General features: G+C 51.9%; 1 protein-coding gene across 2 annotated transcripts in view; it reads right to left on the minus strand.

Annotated features, from left to right (window-relative positions):
• LOC138929702 (cAMP-dependent protein kinase catalytic subunit PRKX-like) overlaps positions 1 to 15854 on the minus strand; it is a 61592-nt gene that overhangs the window by 9879 nt on the left and 35859 nt on the right. Inside the window, exons 4-5 of one of the 2 annotated variants that reach the window (XM_070291334.1) lie at positions 7931 to 8050; positions 1594 to 1689 (exon numbers count right to left, since the gene is read on the minus strand). In XM_070291334.1, the coding sequence (XP_070147435.1) occupies positions 1594 to 1689; positions 7931 to 8050 (216 nt within the window). The remainder of the gene's footprint in view (positions 1 to 1593; positions 1690 to 7930; positions 8051 to 15854) is intronic. The other variant, XM_069573492.1, reaches the window with a different exon arrangement.

The following is a 15854-nucleotide window of genomic DNA, read 5'->3' on the forward strand; positions in this document are numbered from 1 at the left end:
CCGCCAGGCTCCTCTGTCCGTGGGATTCTCCAGGCGAGAATACTGGAGTGGGTTGCTGTTTCCTCCTCCAGGGGGTCTTCCCCGACCCAGAGATCGAACCTGAGTCTCTTATGTCTCCTGAATTGGCAGACGGGTTCTTCACAGTTAGCTTCACCTGGGAAGGCCCTTTCCCATCATTTTCTGTTCCTAAATAACCTAAACAATTTATGTGGTGCAGAGCTGCAACCCACCTAAGGCACAGAGGTTGATCAAATCATCATAGAGATGAACAGCCTTTGAACATGAGCTGGAGAAACCCTGTCTGCCCTGGGGATGTCTGACCTTCATTTCAAATACACCTGCCAGGCCAACCGCAGCCAACTACACAATGTGTGATTCTACCAAAATCAGTCATCACGCTTTGCCCGGTGGGTCTACTTATATGTGGGATTCTTGTCTGGATTCCTTGCCGTCCCGGAAGCAAGAGAAGTACTTTTGTGTGTGCTGGGTCACTGAGATTTTCCTTCTAAATAGCAGACGGTATCGGTATACTGACTCACTCACTGGACATCAACCCTGAATATTCATCAGAAGGGCGGATGCTGAAGCTCCAATACTTTGACCACCTGATGCAAAGAACTGACTCATTGGAAAAGACCCTGATGTTGGGAAAGACTGAAGGCGGGAGGAGAAGGGGACGACAGAGGATGAGATGGTTGGATGGCATCACCAACTCAATGGACATGAGTTTGAGTGAGCTCCGGGAGATGGTGATGGAAAGGGAAACCTGGCGTGCTGCGGTTCATGGGGTCGCAGAGAGTCAGACACGACTGAACAACTCAACAACAACAACAAAAAATCACAACACAGAAGGGTAGAGAAGCCTGAATTCACACCGCAGATGAGGATTCAACACAATTACGTCAAAGCATGTTTCAAGAAATCATTTCCTTTTACTTCCCCCTTAAAAATTTTATTCAAGTAACGTAATCACTCACAGTACTTACATTATACAAGGGTTCCCCGGTGGCTCAGCAGTATAGAATCTGCCTGCCAGCGCAGGACATGCAGGAGACCCTGGTTCGATCCCTGGGTCGGGAAGACCCCCTGGAGGAGGGTATGGCAGCCCACTCCAGTATTCTCACCTGGAGAATCCCACGGACAGAGGAGCCTGGCGGGCTACAGTCCACACGGTCGCCGAGAGTTGGACATGATTGCAGCGACTTAGCATGCAAAGTCATCCTAAGTCATCGAGGCCCGCACCAGCCACCAAAGTAGCTGGGAGGAACAAGGGCCTTCTTCTCGAATAACAAAGCTGCTTCCTTATTCAATATGATGACAAACAGCCTTTATTCGCTGATGATAAATACACCCATTCTCTCAAAAGATGTAAAACGGCTGCGAGTCACGAAGAGAGGAAGTGTCATCCCCGCAGAGTCATGAAAAGCTTTCCCCTTTTCGGGGGGAAAAGATGACCCACCCAAAGAGCATCAGCTGAGCTCAGAGGAACAAACCAGGATGGTACCCAGCTGGGCAGGACGCCTCCACTGGGGGGTCTGTCACGAGCTTTAGAAATGAACGTCCCCCAAAGACCAGAGAGGACGGCTGACTTACTTGACGCTGAACTCCAAATGTCTGGGGAAGTCTATCTTGCCAGCAAGAATCTTCTGATAGATGCCAAAGGCGTTGTCATCGAAAAACGGAGGAAACCTGTTAGAAAGATTAAAACGTCTATTTTTAGCAGCCAGTGGAGGGCGAGGGGGGAGGGGAGGAAACACCCGCAGGCTTTACAAGGATGGCTTCCTTCGGCCTGCCACGGGCAGAAGAGAATTTTATTTTGCGGTGTGCGCTTTCTCCTCTCACGCTAGAGTCACGGATGACTTGGGACCAGCTATGAAGGCATGGTTCCAAGAGGGCAAGCGGGAGGCACTTTGTCCCAACTACAGACGACGGGCAAGGCTAGAAAAGGCCACGACCACGAGGCTATGTGACTAGCTAGACAACACAGAGCCACTTGCGTCTGTTGTTTAGCCGTTGAGTCGTGTCCGAGTCTTTGCGACCCCGTGGACTGCAGCCCCGCCAGGCTCCTCTGTCCATGGGGTTCTCCAAGGCCAGGATACCCGAGTGGGTTGCCGTTCCCTCCTCCAGGGGAATCTTTCCAAACCCAGGGATCCAACCTGCGTCTCCCGTCTTGGCTGGCAAGTTATTCGCCCCTGAGCGCACCTGGGAAGCCCATTACGGTCTCAGAACGACAACTAACCCGGCCAGTTGTACTTCTAGAGTAACCAGCTTCCGTAGATCGCGAACCTACCGCGGCCAAGGACACCCAGCCCTCGGCGAGTGTGAACGCCTTAGAGTGAATAAAGCCCCGAGTCGGCCCTCCGCCCCGGAGCCAGAAGCCAGTTCCAACAGCGGCCGGGGGTTCGTATCCCTGCCTTGGGCGGTGGCTGTGAATGAGGATACGCCGCGGGATGGTTTCCATTCAGAAACAGGCCCGGGAGAAAACGCGTCATGCATTCCTCCACGGGCTCCCGGAGAATACGGCATACGGAGCCCCGAGGAAGCTGGCGTGACACGCCACCATCATGAGAAAGGTATGCGGGCAGCAGCTTTAACGAGCGGAAAAAAGTCATCACGAGGCAGCGCTCACAGATGCAGCCTGAGAGAAAAAGCAGACGGAACGTGCAGCCGAGAGGTCGGAGTGCGGAAAGCGGCCCAAGACGGCGCCCACGTCTGACGCGTGTGTTAGTCGCTCAGTCGTGTCCGACTCGTTGCCACCCCACGGACTATATATACAGTCCATGGGATTCCCCAGGGCAAGAATACCGGAGTGGGTAGCCTTTCTCTTCTCTCGGGGAATCTTCCCAACCCAGGGATCGAACGCAGGTCTCCCTCATTGCAGGCGGATTATTTACCAACTGACCTATCAGGGAAGCCCGCCCAGATTTGAAAGTTATCTTCAAGTGTCTATCTTTAATCCAATGGAAACCTTCCAAGATTTTATTTATTGGCCGCATGGGATGGGATATGGGGTATTCCTTCCCTGACCAGGGACAGAAGGCCCATAGCTCACAGTGGAAGCTCACAGTCTCAACCACTGGACTTCCAGGAAAGCCTCCCTCCTTCAAGCCTTTTTTTCTGTTTAATTTGACTAATTTAACCTAGACAGCATGTTAAAAAGCAGAGACATTACTTTGCCAACAAATGTCCATCTACTCAAGGCTATGGTTCTTCCAATAGTCATGTATGGATGTGAGAGTTGGACTACAAAGCAAGCTGAGCGCCAAAGAATTGATGCTTTTGAACTGTGGTGTTGGAGAAGACTCTTGAGAGTCCCTTGGACTTCAAGGAGATCCATCCAGTCCATCCTAAAGGAGATCAGTCCTGAATATTCATTGCAGGGACTGATGCTGAAGCTGAAACTCCAATCATTTGGTCACCTGATGCAAAGAGCCGACTCATTGGAAAAGACCCTGATGCTGGGAAAGATCCAAGGCGGGAGGAGAAAGGGGCGACAGAGGATGAGATGGTTGGATCCCATCATCAACTCGATGGGCATGAGTTTGAGCAAGCTCCAGGAGTTGGTGATGGACAGGGAGGCCTGGTGTGCTGCAGTCCATGGGGTTGCACAGAGTCGGACACGACTGAGCAACTGAACTGGAGGATAATTACTTGACAATATAGTGATGGTCTTAATAAAACAGATAGCGAGTGCCGTTCACACACGTGGGCACGACCTGCATCTTGACATCAGCCGTGGTGAGCTGTAGACAGAAGGACCACCTGTACTGCCCCATAAAGGCAAGCTCAAGAATTTCACCTTAAAGAATGCACGGCCAGGAACTTGTGTGGCGGTCCAGTGGTTGAGAATCTGCCTTACCGCATGGACGACGCCAGTTCCATCTCTGGTCGAGGAGCTAAGACCGTGGAGCAAGTGAGCCCAATGTGCCGCATACACGGGGTCCAAGCTACACAACTTGAGTGTCTGCAGGCCGCCAGCAAAGAGCTGGCCGGCTACAGCTGACCACTAACGCCCAATTCAGCCAAATAGATGTTCTTTTAAAAACATGCACATCAGGGCCTCCCCGGTGGGTCAGTGGTAAACAATCCACCTGCCAATGCAGGAGATACGGGTTCAATCCCTGACCCGGGAAGATCATGCCTCAGAGTATGTACCCCCCCCCCCAACAACAACAACAACAACAAAAAATATATATATATATATATATATGCCAATTTTGCAAATTTTTTCCCCATCATCTATCTATCATCTTTTTTTATAGACATCTTTGACCTACCTCAACGTTCCTGGTGGCTAAGAAGGTAAAGAATCCGCCTGTCAATGCAGGAGACCCGGGTTTGATCCCTGGGTCAGGAAGATCCCCTGGAGAAGGGCATGGCAACCCACTCCAGAACTCTTGCCTGGAGAATCCTATGGACAGAGGAGCCTGGCAGGCTACGGTCCATAGGGTTGCAGACTAAGACACGACGGAAGCTATGCTTGGCAAACACAGAACACACATCCTATTACGATACTACGAGGGTCAGCTCCGGAGAAGGCAGTGGCACCCCACTCCAGTACTCTTGCCTGGAAAATCCCATGGATGGAGGAGCCTGGTGGGCTGCAGTCCATGGGGTCGCTAAGAGTCGGACACGACTGAGCGACTTCACTTTCCCTTTTCACTTTCATGCATTAGAGAAGGAAATGGCAACCCACTCCAGTGTTCTTGCCTGGAGAATCCCAGGGACGGGGGACCTGGTGGGCTGCCGTCTACGAGGTCGCACAGAGTCAGACACGACTGAAGCGACTTAGCAGCAGGATCAGTTCAGTTCAGTTCAGTCTCTCAGTCGTGTCCAATGACTAGGATACGGTGTATTGAAATACTAGACTTCTAATAATTGTGTTTACATAGTAACTGTAATAATCATTCTAACATATCCTAATATTGTATTCTAACTCTCTCCCTTGTATTTTAATAATTTCTATTGTAGAATATTAGAGTACACTATAGACTATGTAGGTTCCCATAGTAGAAGAACACAGTCGCTCAGTCATGTCCTACGCTTTCTGACCCCGTGGACTGTAGCCCGCCAGGCTCCTCTGTCCATGGGATTCTCCAGGCAAGAATCCTGGAGTGGGTCGCCGTGCCCTTCTCCAGGGGATCTTCCCAAGCCAGGGATCCAACCCAGGTCTCCTGCATTGCAAGCGGATTCTTTACTGTCTGAGCCACCAGGGAAACCCCGAATGTCCTAATAAGATCCCATTATCTTCCAACAACATATCTTCCAATCGTACACTATATTCCAGCGTTATCTTTGCTACGGTATTCCATATTATTATATTCCATGAAATTACATGCCCCCCCCCCCGCCCCCCGTAATAATACAGACTAAAAAAACAGAAGACACAGGAAGTCCATTCTAGCAAGACGTCTTCTGGGCAGCGGGATTCAATTCTCGGGCAACGCTACCCTCTGCTGGTCAGAAACGCTCAGGAAGAACACAGCCACCCGTGGCCGGGACATGTCTGGAACACTGATCAAACACAGGCGCACAAAGATGTATGATTCTTCCATTTCTTTTTACATTTTGCATTTCTGACACCGTAGGGAATGCATTTCAGTCTTGTGTTTCTGACCGGGACTTCCTGGGCTGGGGTGCATGGGAAGGGATTTTTTTTTTTTTTTGGTCTATTTGATTGACTACAGAGGCGCGTGTGAGCAAAGAGAGAGAGAGAACAGAAAAAGGGCAAGGGGACGGAGGAGGGGCAGACGGGGGCGGGGAGGAGTCCTGGGCGGACAATTCCCCCTCCTCTGCCTGCCGGCCAAGCACAGCATCCCAACAAGAGCCGTGTGAGCACAGGACGGCCAGGAAGCAGCGAGTGCTCGGACATCTACGGGGAAGACGCTTGCTCTGTCTGCCCGGCGTGGGGAAACGCGTGCGTGCGGGCTCAGTCGCTCAGTTGTATCTGACTCTTTGGCGACCCCGTGGACTGTAGCCCCACCAGGCTCCTCTGTCCATGGGATTCTCCAGGCGAGCACACTGGACTCGGCTGCCATTCCCCTTCTCCAGGGGAATCTTCCCGACCCAGGGAGCGAACCCGCCTCTTTCCACTTCTGCACTGGAGACAGATTCTTTACCGCCTCATGGAATTCCTAGCAATACCTCACGAAAACGCCAGGCACGAGTGGTTAATCATGCTGATACAGAATCTGGACCGGGGTGGTAAATGCAATTCCAAACATTCCCCGAGGCATGTTTGGGGCTTTCAGGAAAGAACTGGACTCTTTCCTTTCTGCAGCACTGTTCCTTCCGAATGTCCGAAAGAGCGTTTCTTTACCCAACGTGCCCACAACCCAGCTCGGGGCTTCCCTGGTGGCTCAGATGGCAAAGAATCTGCCTGCGATGCAGGAAACTCGGGTTCCACCCCTGGGTCAGGAAGATCCGCTGGGGGAGGGCATGGCAACCCACTCCAGTATTCTTGTCTGGGACCATTCCACGGACACAGAAGCCCGGTGGGCTACAGTCCACGGGGTCGCAAAGAGTTGGACACGACTCAATCGCTAACATATACATCCAGCTCTGGGAATCACTCTGGAGTGATCGGTGCGTGATGAATCGTATACTCTTGGCAGACAGGGACATTTAGAGACAAAAGATCTCAACAGACACGCCCTGCTGGTCCCCCAAGCTCCTGCTGCTGCTTCTTTTGAAAGCAAGCCGAATGGTCAGTTCATATCATCATCACCCACAGTGGGAAACTTTCGGAAGATCCCACACCAAGTGTGTGCATCCCCCGACAATCCCTGCACCTAACCCTTGGGGCTGAGCACCCAGGGAACTGTGGGAGACCCCACTCCAAGTGTGTCCATCCCTGACCCCCTGCACCAAATCCTGGGGGCTGAGCACCTGGGAACTGTGGGAGACCCCACTCCAAGCGTGTCCATCCCTGACCCCCTGCACCAAATCCTGAGGGCTGAGCACCTGGGAACTGTGGGAGACCCCACTCCAAGCGTGTCCATCCCTGACCCCCTGCACCAAACCCTAGGGGCTGAGCACCCAGGGAACTGTGGGAGACCCCACTCCAAGCGTGTCCATCCCTGACCCCCTGCACCAAATCCTGAGGGCTGAGCACCCAGGGAACTGTGGGAGACCCCACTCCAAGCGTGTCCATCCCTGACCCCCTGCACCAAATCCTGAGGGCTGAGCACCCAGGGAACTGTGGGAGACCCCACTCCAAGCGTGTTCATCCCTGACCCCCTGCACCAAATCCTGAGGGCTGAGCACCCAGGGAACTGTGGGAAACCCCACTCCAAGCGTGTTCATCCCTGACCCCCTGCACCAAATCCTGGGGGCTGAGCACCTGGGAACTGTGGGAGACCCCACTCCAAGCGTGTCCATCCCTGACCCCCTGCACCAAATCCTGGGGGCTGAGCACCTGGGAACTGTGGGAGACCCCACTCCAAGCGTGTCCATCCCTGACCCCCTGCACCAAATCCTGAGGGCTGAGCACCCAGGGAACTGTGGGAGACCCCACTCCAAGCGTGTTCATCCCTGACCCCCTGCACCAAATCCTGAGGGCTGAGCACCCAGGGAACTGTGGGAAACCCCACTCCAAGCGTGTCCATCCCTGACCCCCTGCACCAAATCCTGGGGGCTGAGCCCCCTGGGAACTGTGGGAGACCTCACTCCAAGCGTGTCCATCCCTGACCCCCTGCACCAAATCCTGCAGGCTGAGCACCCAGGGAACTGTGAGGAGACCCCACTCCAAATGTATCCCTGACGCCTGCACCAAATCCTGGGGGCTCAGCCCCCAGGGAACTGTGGGAGACCCCACTCCAAGTGTGTCCATACCTGACCCCCCTGCACCAAATCCCAGGGGCTGAGCCCCCCAGAGCAAGTGAACAGGCCAGGGAGCCACAGGCATCTTCCCCACAGAAAGGGTACTCACCCTGACAGCATCTCGAATATCAGGATACCAAGTGCCCACCAGTCCACCGCTCGGCCGTGGCCCTTGCTCTGAATGACCTCGGGGGCCAGATACTCGGGGGTCCCACAGAGGGTCCACGTCCTGTGGGAAGAGAAGGAGGTGGGGTCCACAGAACTCAGGGGTGATTGGCCTACACGTGCACCTCAGGAGCGGGGAGGCTACGTCACTGAATTAATCTATGCGGAGCCTTAGACCCCAAACCTGTAGATAGACACGGCAACGCTGTCCTCTGTGACGTTTTTCCTTTTATAAACAGTTTTTTTTTCAATTTAAGGTTTTCAACTTTTACTTCATATGAGCATACAGCCGATGGATAATGTTGTGATGGTTTCAGGTGGACCGTGAAGGGACTCAGCCACACAAACACAAGTACCCACTGTCCGCCAAACTCCCCTCCCATCCAGGCTGCCACTCAGCAGAGTTCCCGGAGCTGTCCAGCAGGTCCTTGCTGGTTCTCGGTGTTAAACCCAGCAGCGTGTCCCTGTCCATCCCAAACTCCCCGACTATCCCTTCCCCCACCCTTCCCCCCTGGTGACCATACAGTTATTACAGAGTATTGAGCAGAGATCCCTGTGCTGTCCAGCAGGTCCTTGCTGGTTCTCCATGTTAAACACAGCAGGGTGTCCATGTCCATCCCAGACTCCCTGACTATCCCTTCCCCCATCCTTCCTCTCTGGTGACCACAAGGTTATTACAGAGTATTGAGCAGAGATCCCTGTGCTGTCCAGCAGGCCCTTGCTGGTTCTCCATGTTAAACACAGCAGTGTGTCCATGTCCATCCCAGACTCCCTGACTATCCCTTCCCCCATCCTTCCCCCTGGGAACCCTAAGGTTATTACAGAGTATTGAGCAGAGTTCTCTGTGCTGTCCAGCAGGTCCTTGCTGGTTCTCCATGTGAAATACAGCAGGGTGTCCATGCCCATCCCACACTCCCCAACTATCCCTTCCCCCACCCTTCGCCCCTGGTGACCATACAGTTATTACAGAGTATTGAGCAGAGATCCCTGTGCTGTCCAGCAGGTCCTTGCTGGTTCTCCATGTTAAATCCAGCAGTGTGTCCATGTCCATCCCAAACTCCCTGACTATCCCTTCCCTCACCCTTCCCCCCTGGTGACCATAAGGTTATTACAGAGTGTTGAGCAGAGTTCCCTGTGCTGTCCAGCAGCTCTTTGCTGGTTCTCCATGTTAAACACAGCAGTGTGTCCCTGTCCATCCCAAACTCCCCGACTATCCCTTCCCCCACCCTTCCCCCCTGGTGACCATAAGGTTATTACAGAGTACTGAGCAGAGTTGCCTGTGCTGTCCAGCACGTCCTACCCCATACATAAAGACAATAACCTTGTCTTCCCTGAGTTTCTTCCTTTTATGATCATGACGAAATGATGTAAGTCACTCAGCCACGTCCAATTCTTTGCAGCCCCATGGACCGTGGCCCACCAGGCTCCTCTGGGATTCTCCAAGTAAGAATTCTTGGAGTGATTCTTTTCCAAGTAAGATTCTCTAAGTAAGAATACCAGAGTGGGTTGCCACTTCCTCCTCCAGGAGACCTTCCTGACTCAGGGATCAAACCCGGGTCTCCTGCATGGCAGCCAGATTCTTGACAGTCTGAGCACCAGGGAAGCCCTGCTTCCTTTTATAAACACTCATTAAGCGAAACAGACTCGAAGTTAACAGTCCTGTTATCACGGCCGTGTATTATTCTTGGTGTTTCCCTTCCCTGCTCGGAAGCAAAACCCCCAAAATCCTGTTTCCCCATAAAACGTTATGAAAACAGATTCAAGCCACTGACTTGTGAAGCCTGCTGTACCAGTGAAGCATCTTCTCTGCCCTCTCTGCAGGAGGTCTGAAGTGTGTGCTGAGCTTCTGTGGGTTCACTGACACGTTAGTGTCAGCAGCGCCATTCAAAAATCCTGAGGCTAAGGGGCTCTGGGATGTTTGGGGGTAGAAACAGGGCTGAGACCTTTGGAAGTGATTTTCTCTCCGAGATGAGCCGAGACCTGCAGGAAAGTTAGCTTTTGGCGCCACCTAGAGGACAGCCGGGAAAAGACCGTGATGCTGGGAAAGACCGAAGGCGGCGGGAGAAGGGGGCGACAGAGGATGAGATGGCTGGATGGCATCACCGACTCGATGGACGTGAGTTTGAGCAAGCTCTGGGGGTTGGGGATGGACAGGGAGGCCTGGCATGCTGCAGTCCATGGGGTCGCACAGAGTCAAACATGACTGAGCAACTGAACGAGAGCAACGCAGCACCTCGGGCTGAAAGCCGGAGATCCAATGAGCGAGACAGACCCAGCAGAGGAACTGCCTCCCCTTAAATCTCCTGCACCAGCAGCCGGTTTTTTTTTTTTTTTTTAACACTATCACCACCTCGTTGCTTTGGCTCAGGAAATTCTTTAGTTCTGCGGGCCGATCCCTTTAGAGCTGTGTTTCCAGCCTGGGGGCGCATCCAAGGTTGTCTGAATGCGGCTGGAAGCTGTGAGGTCAGACCAGCTGGAGGCGGTGGCAAGTAACATACCTGCCAGGTGTGGTGTCTCCGCTTACGCGCGGAAAGTTGAGTCTCTGTCTGGCGGCAACCTCAGCTGAGAGGCCCACACATCGAAGGCTGTACGACTTAGCAGTTTTCCAAGTAGACTCAGGTAGCCTGACACCTTTTTCTTTTTTTAGCTCTGCCAGTTTATAGCTACCAACCCATCTCCCTCCAACCTCAGACACGCCTGCTCAGTCACGTATCCCCACGGACTGCAGGCCGCCAGGCTCCTCTGTCCATGGACCTTTCCAGGCAAGAATACTGGAGTGGGTTGTCATGTCCTTCCCCGTATCTTTTTGAAGCAAAAGCTTTTTCCAAAAAGACTCCACGCTTCTTAGGAGCTAGAGAGGCATAAATTGCTAGAAACAGCTTCAGAATAGAGCAAAGCTTCGTAAAACTTTACATCTCGAAGCGGAACTGCAGTTCCGTGAAACGTTCCAACAGCGTTTCCACAAGCCCCAGAAATGTCAGTCCTCACTTAATATCCCCAAAGAAAACTGAAAGCAGGGCGCTGAAGAGACTTGTGTACAGCCACGTTCGTAGCAGACACTTACGGAAAAGCGGGAACGGTTTGTCCTCTTCCTTTAAGAGAATTCTCTCTATACTTAAAAAATTTTCCCAATCCTCTTGGGCACACGAGGCATCCATTGTTAGAAACAAGCTTGTGATTTGCAAGAAATATGGAAAGAGAAAGACGGACGGCTGTTGATGGTGGGGGGAAAGTGCTGGTCCCGGCTGTGAATTATCAACGCTCTGCTGTGGTCTTTTTCACTCACTCAGCTCATGGAGAGAAGGCAAGGTGATATCCACCGCTGTTACTTTTTCTCAGTGTTATCATTTCCACTACGACACGGGGCTTCCCAGGTGGCTTAAAGAGTAAAGAATCCGCCTGCAGTGCGGGAGACCCGGGTTCAATCCCTGGGTCAGGAAGATCCCCTGGAGACGGGATGGCAACCCACTCCAGTACTCTTGCCTGGAGAATCCCCATGAACAGAGGAGCCTGGCGGGGCTACAGTCCATGGGGCTGCAAAGAGTCGGACATGACTGAGCAACTAACACCTTCAGGGGTAGGAGGCTGTTATCCAGGGAGAGTGCGGTTGGTCTGTGCAACAGACGTCCAGCTGGTGCTATGTTCATATTCCCAAGTGCCCACTGTGGCATCCACACTGGGTTGAGCTGAGTTCCACCCAAAAGTCCTAACGAAAGGCTGGTACCCGTGAATGTGATCTTGCTCGAAACAGGGTCTTGGAAGATGTAATCAAGAGAAGATTGGGCCTAACCCAGCGACTCGTGTCCCCGTAAGAAGAGGGAGGCAGACGGAGATTTCGCTTTACCACGGGAGGACACGGTGAGAATGAGCCGGGAAGAGACCGTCATCAGGAACTCGGGTCGTGGATTTCAGAACTGGGGAGGGTAATAAATGTCTTCCAGGGTCGCACATCCGGTACTTCTAAGACCGCACTGCCGTGACGTCACCTGACCTTGATTTCCCTGCAACAAGACTCTCTCCAAGTCAAGTCACAACGGGAGGTAGAGCTTTAAGACAGGGATTCTGGAGGGACATACATGCACTCCACAGCAAAGGAGAGTGATCGCGATGCTGGTGGTGATGGTGGTGGTGACGACAATAATGGTGGTGATGTTGATGGCGATGATGGTGGTGATGCTGATACGATGGTGGTGATAACGACATGATGAGAGTGGTGATGCTAGTGATGGTGGTGACATTGATGTGGTGGTGGTGGTAACAATAATGATGGCGGTGATGCTGATGGTGATATTGATGTGGTGGTGGTGGTAATAATGATGGCGGTGATGCTGATGGTGATATTGATGTGGTGGTGGTGGTAACAATGATGGCGGTGATGCTGATGGTGGCGATGGTGGTGATTTTGATACGACGGTGGTGATGTCGATGGTGATAATCCTATGATGATGGTGGTGACGACATTGACGGCAGTGATGCTGACGGTGGAGACAGTGGTGACGTTGATAACGCTGCTGCTGCTGCTGCTGCTGCTGCTGCTAGTCGTGATGGCAGTGAAGGTGAGAATTATGAGGTGACGTTGGTGCCGGGAGGTTGGACGTGATGAACTGAGAAGCACTGCCTCTCTACCCCACATCCACTACCTGATCGGAACTGTCTTTAGGAAAGACTTTCCAACAAGCAGATCCAGCCATCCTTACCTCTCACCCTACAGGGTAGGAACAGCTCTCATTTCACAGATGAGATGAGCAATGCCAGGAACACAGGGGTGACCCCAATCTACACACTCACTCCGACCCTCTAGAAACGGGCAAACACACGAGTCCAACGCAGACAAGCGGTGCCCACAGCAAGCCTTCATTCCGCACTGCCCCTCTGAGGTGCTTCCATTAACAGAGGCTCTTGGTAAGGGAGATAAACTTATCCTGAAACCCATAAAGCACTATCGCTTGGCAACTGTGGGGATACGGGCAGACCGTCTCACCTCTCAGAACCACAGATGTCTCAGCTGGGAACTGGTGATGGTCGGGCCAACTGATCACCCAGCGAATCTGTGAAGCATTTTACTGATGGTTTGTTGGAATCAAGCTTCCAAACAAAATGACTTTGGAAAAAAAAAGGAGGACTTTCATGTTGATGTTTGGTAGACGCCAACACAATACTATAGTGCCATTATCCTTCAACTAAAAACAAATTTAGAACAATGGAATTCTGTAAAGCAATCATCCTTCAATTAAAAATAAATCATGGAGAAGGAAATGGCCACCCACTCCAGTATCCTCAGCTGGAAAAATCCATTGACAGAGGAGCCTGGCGGGCTGCAGCCCATGGGGTTACATGACAGCGAGCGTCCATGAGGGTTCAGGGAGATGGGTGGGTAGCAATAAACTGGTATAAGCAAAAATAAATAAATATATTAAAAAAATAAAATTAATAAAAACAAAAAAAAACTGGCCTCCCCTGGAAGTTGAGAGATTGGGAATCCACCGCTGAGGGTGGTCACAGGTTGTCAACACCTCTGCTTCCTTGCTTTGTCCCCTGGGTCCCATCCCTGATCCAGGAAGACTGCACATCACACAGGGCAGTGAAAACCCCGTGCGCCACCGTGAGTGAGCCCGCTCTAGAGCCCGTCCTCCACAACGGGAGAAGCCGCTGCAATGAGAAGCCCCGCGGGTCACGACCGGAGAGGGGCCCCTGCTCGCCACAACTAGAGAAAAAGCCTGTGTGCTCTGCTGAGTTGCTCGGCCATCTCTGACTCTTTGTGACCCCATGCTCTGTAGCCCGCCAGGCTCCTCTGTCCATGGGGATTCTCCAGGCAAGAACACTGGAGTGGGTGGCCATGCCCTCCTCCAGGGGACCTGCCTGATCCAGAGATGGAACCCAGGTCTCCCACATCGCAGGCAGATTCTTTACCAGCTGAGCCACCAGGGAAGCCCAAGAATACTGGAGTGGGTAGCCCATCCCTTCTCCGGGGGATCTTCCCGACCCAGGAATTAAACCGGGGTCTCCTCCATTGCAGGCAAACTGTTTACCAGCTTAGCCACCTAAGTACTGCAATGAAGACCCAGTACAGTCAAAAAGAACAATTTTTTTTTTAAACAAGGGTGGACTTTATACCCAACACTGCTAATAGATGGCAGCACCACTATCATAGAATAAAACCCAGGTTTAAAGCTACCTGTACTCTTTCTACAAACACTGAGAGTGAAAGTCACTCAGTTGTGTCCAACACTTTGCGACCCCACAGACGATCAGTTCAGTTCAGTTCAGACGCTCAGTGGTGTCCAACTCTTTGCGACCCCATGAATCGCAGCATGCCAGGCCTCCCTGTCCATCACCGACTCCCGGAGTTCACGCAGACTCACGTCCATCGAGTCCGTGATGCCATCCAGCCATCTCATCCTCTGTCGTCCCCTTCTCCTCCTGCCCCCAATCCCTCCCAGCATCAGAGTCTTTTCCAATGAGTCAACTCTTCCCGTGAGGTGGCCAAAGTACTGGAGTTTCAGCTTTAGCATCATTCTTTCCAAAGAAATCCCAGGGCTGACCTCCTTCAGAATGGACTGGTTAGATCTCCTTGCAGTCCAAGGGATTCTCAAGAGTCTTCTCCAACACCACACTTCAAAAGCATCAATTCTTTGGCGCTCAGCCTTCTTCACAGTCCAACTCTCACATCCGTACATGACCACAGGAAAAACAATAGCCTTGACTAGACGGACCTTAGTTGGCAAAGTAATGTCTCTGCTTTTGAATATACTATCTAGGTTCGTCATAACTGTTCTTCCAAGGAGTAAGCGTCTTTTAGTTTCATGGCTGCAGTCACCATCTGCAGTGATTTTGGAGCCCAAAAAAATAAAGTCTGACACTGTTTCTACTGTTTCCCCATCTTATTTCCCATGAAGTGATGGGACCAGATGCCACGATCTTCATTTTCTGAATGTTAAGCTTTAAGCCAACTTTTCGCTCCCCACAGACTATATACATCCATGTAATGCTCCAGGCCAGAATACTGGAGTGGGGAGCCTTTCCCTTCTCCAGGGTATCTTCCCAACCCAGTGATCGAACCCAGGTCTCCCACGTTGCAGGCGGGTTCTTTCCCAGCTAAGACACAAAGCACCCCACTTTATTCTTAGCCATGTAAGTGATGAAATTCTATAGTGAAATTGACATTGACTTTAACTTCATCAGAGAAAGTAATCCCAGGACGGCCCCTGTGTAAAAGTCACCAGACATGAGTTATTTAATGTAAGTCACTTCAGTTCAGTCGCTCAGTCGTATCCGACTCTGCGACCCCACGGACCACAGCACGCCAGGCCTCCCTGTCCATCACCAACTCCCCGAGTTTACTCAAACTCGTGTCTATTGAGTTGGTGATGCCATCCAACCATCTCATCCTCTATCGTCCCCTTCTCCTCCTGCCTTCAATCTTTCCCAGCATGAGGATCTTTTCCAATGAGTCACCTCTTCACATCAGGTGGCCAAAGGATTGGACTTTCAGCTTTAGCATCAGTCCTTCCAATGAACAGCCAGGACTGATTTCCAATGACTATTCAGGATTGATTTCCTCTAGGAGTCACTTCCTTTAACGTAAAACTGCTCCGCAATTGTTTGCCATAAACAGATGTTTCTGCAACGTGAGGAACAGTACTCACGTGAACCAACCCCAACTCGTCACAGGAATGGACACCAGGGGCGTTTGTCCCAGATCTAGCTTCTGATATGGGAGTCATCAGCTGTACTTTCACTGCACAGAGTGAAATTCTAACCCGGTTTTAATCAGAATGTAAATGTAACAACCCACACTCAACGCACAGACTGAAAAATGGACGCGAATCTGCTTTCTTTCCAACCGTTTCAAGCGTCACGGGCAATAA

Source organism: Ovis canadensis, chromosome X, assembly GCF_042477335.2.
Source record: "Ovis canadensis isolate MfBH-ARS-UI-01 breed Bighorn chromosome X, ARS-UI_OviCan_v2, whole genome shotgun sequence".
In the NCBI taxonomy this organism is placed as follows: Eukaryota; Metazoa; Chordata; class Mammalia; order Artiodactyla; family Bovidae; genus Ovis; species Ovis canadensis.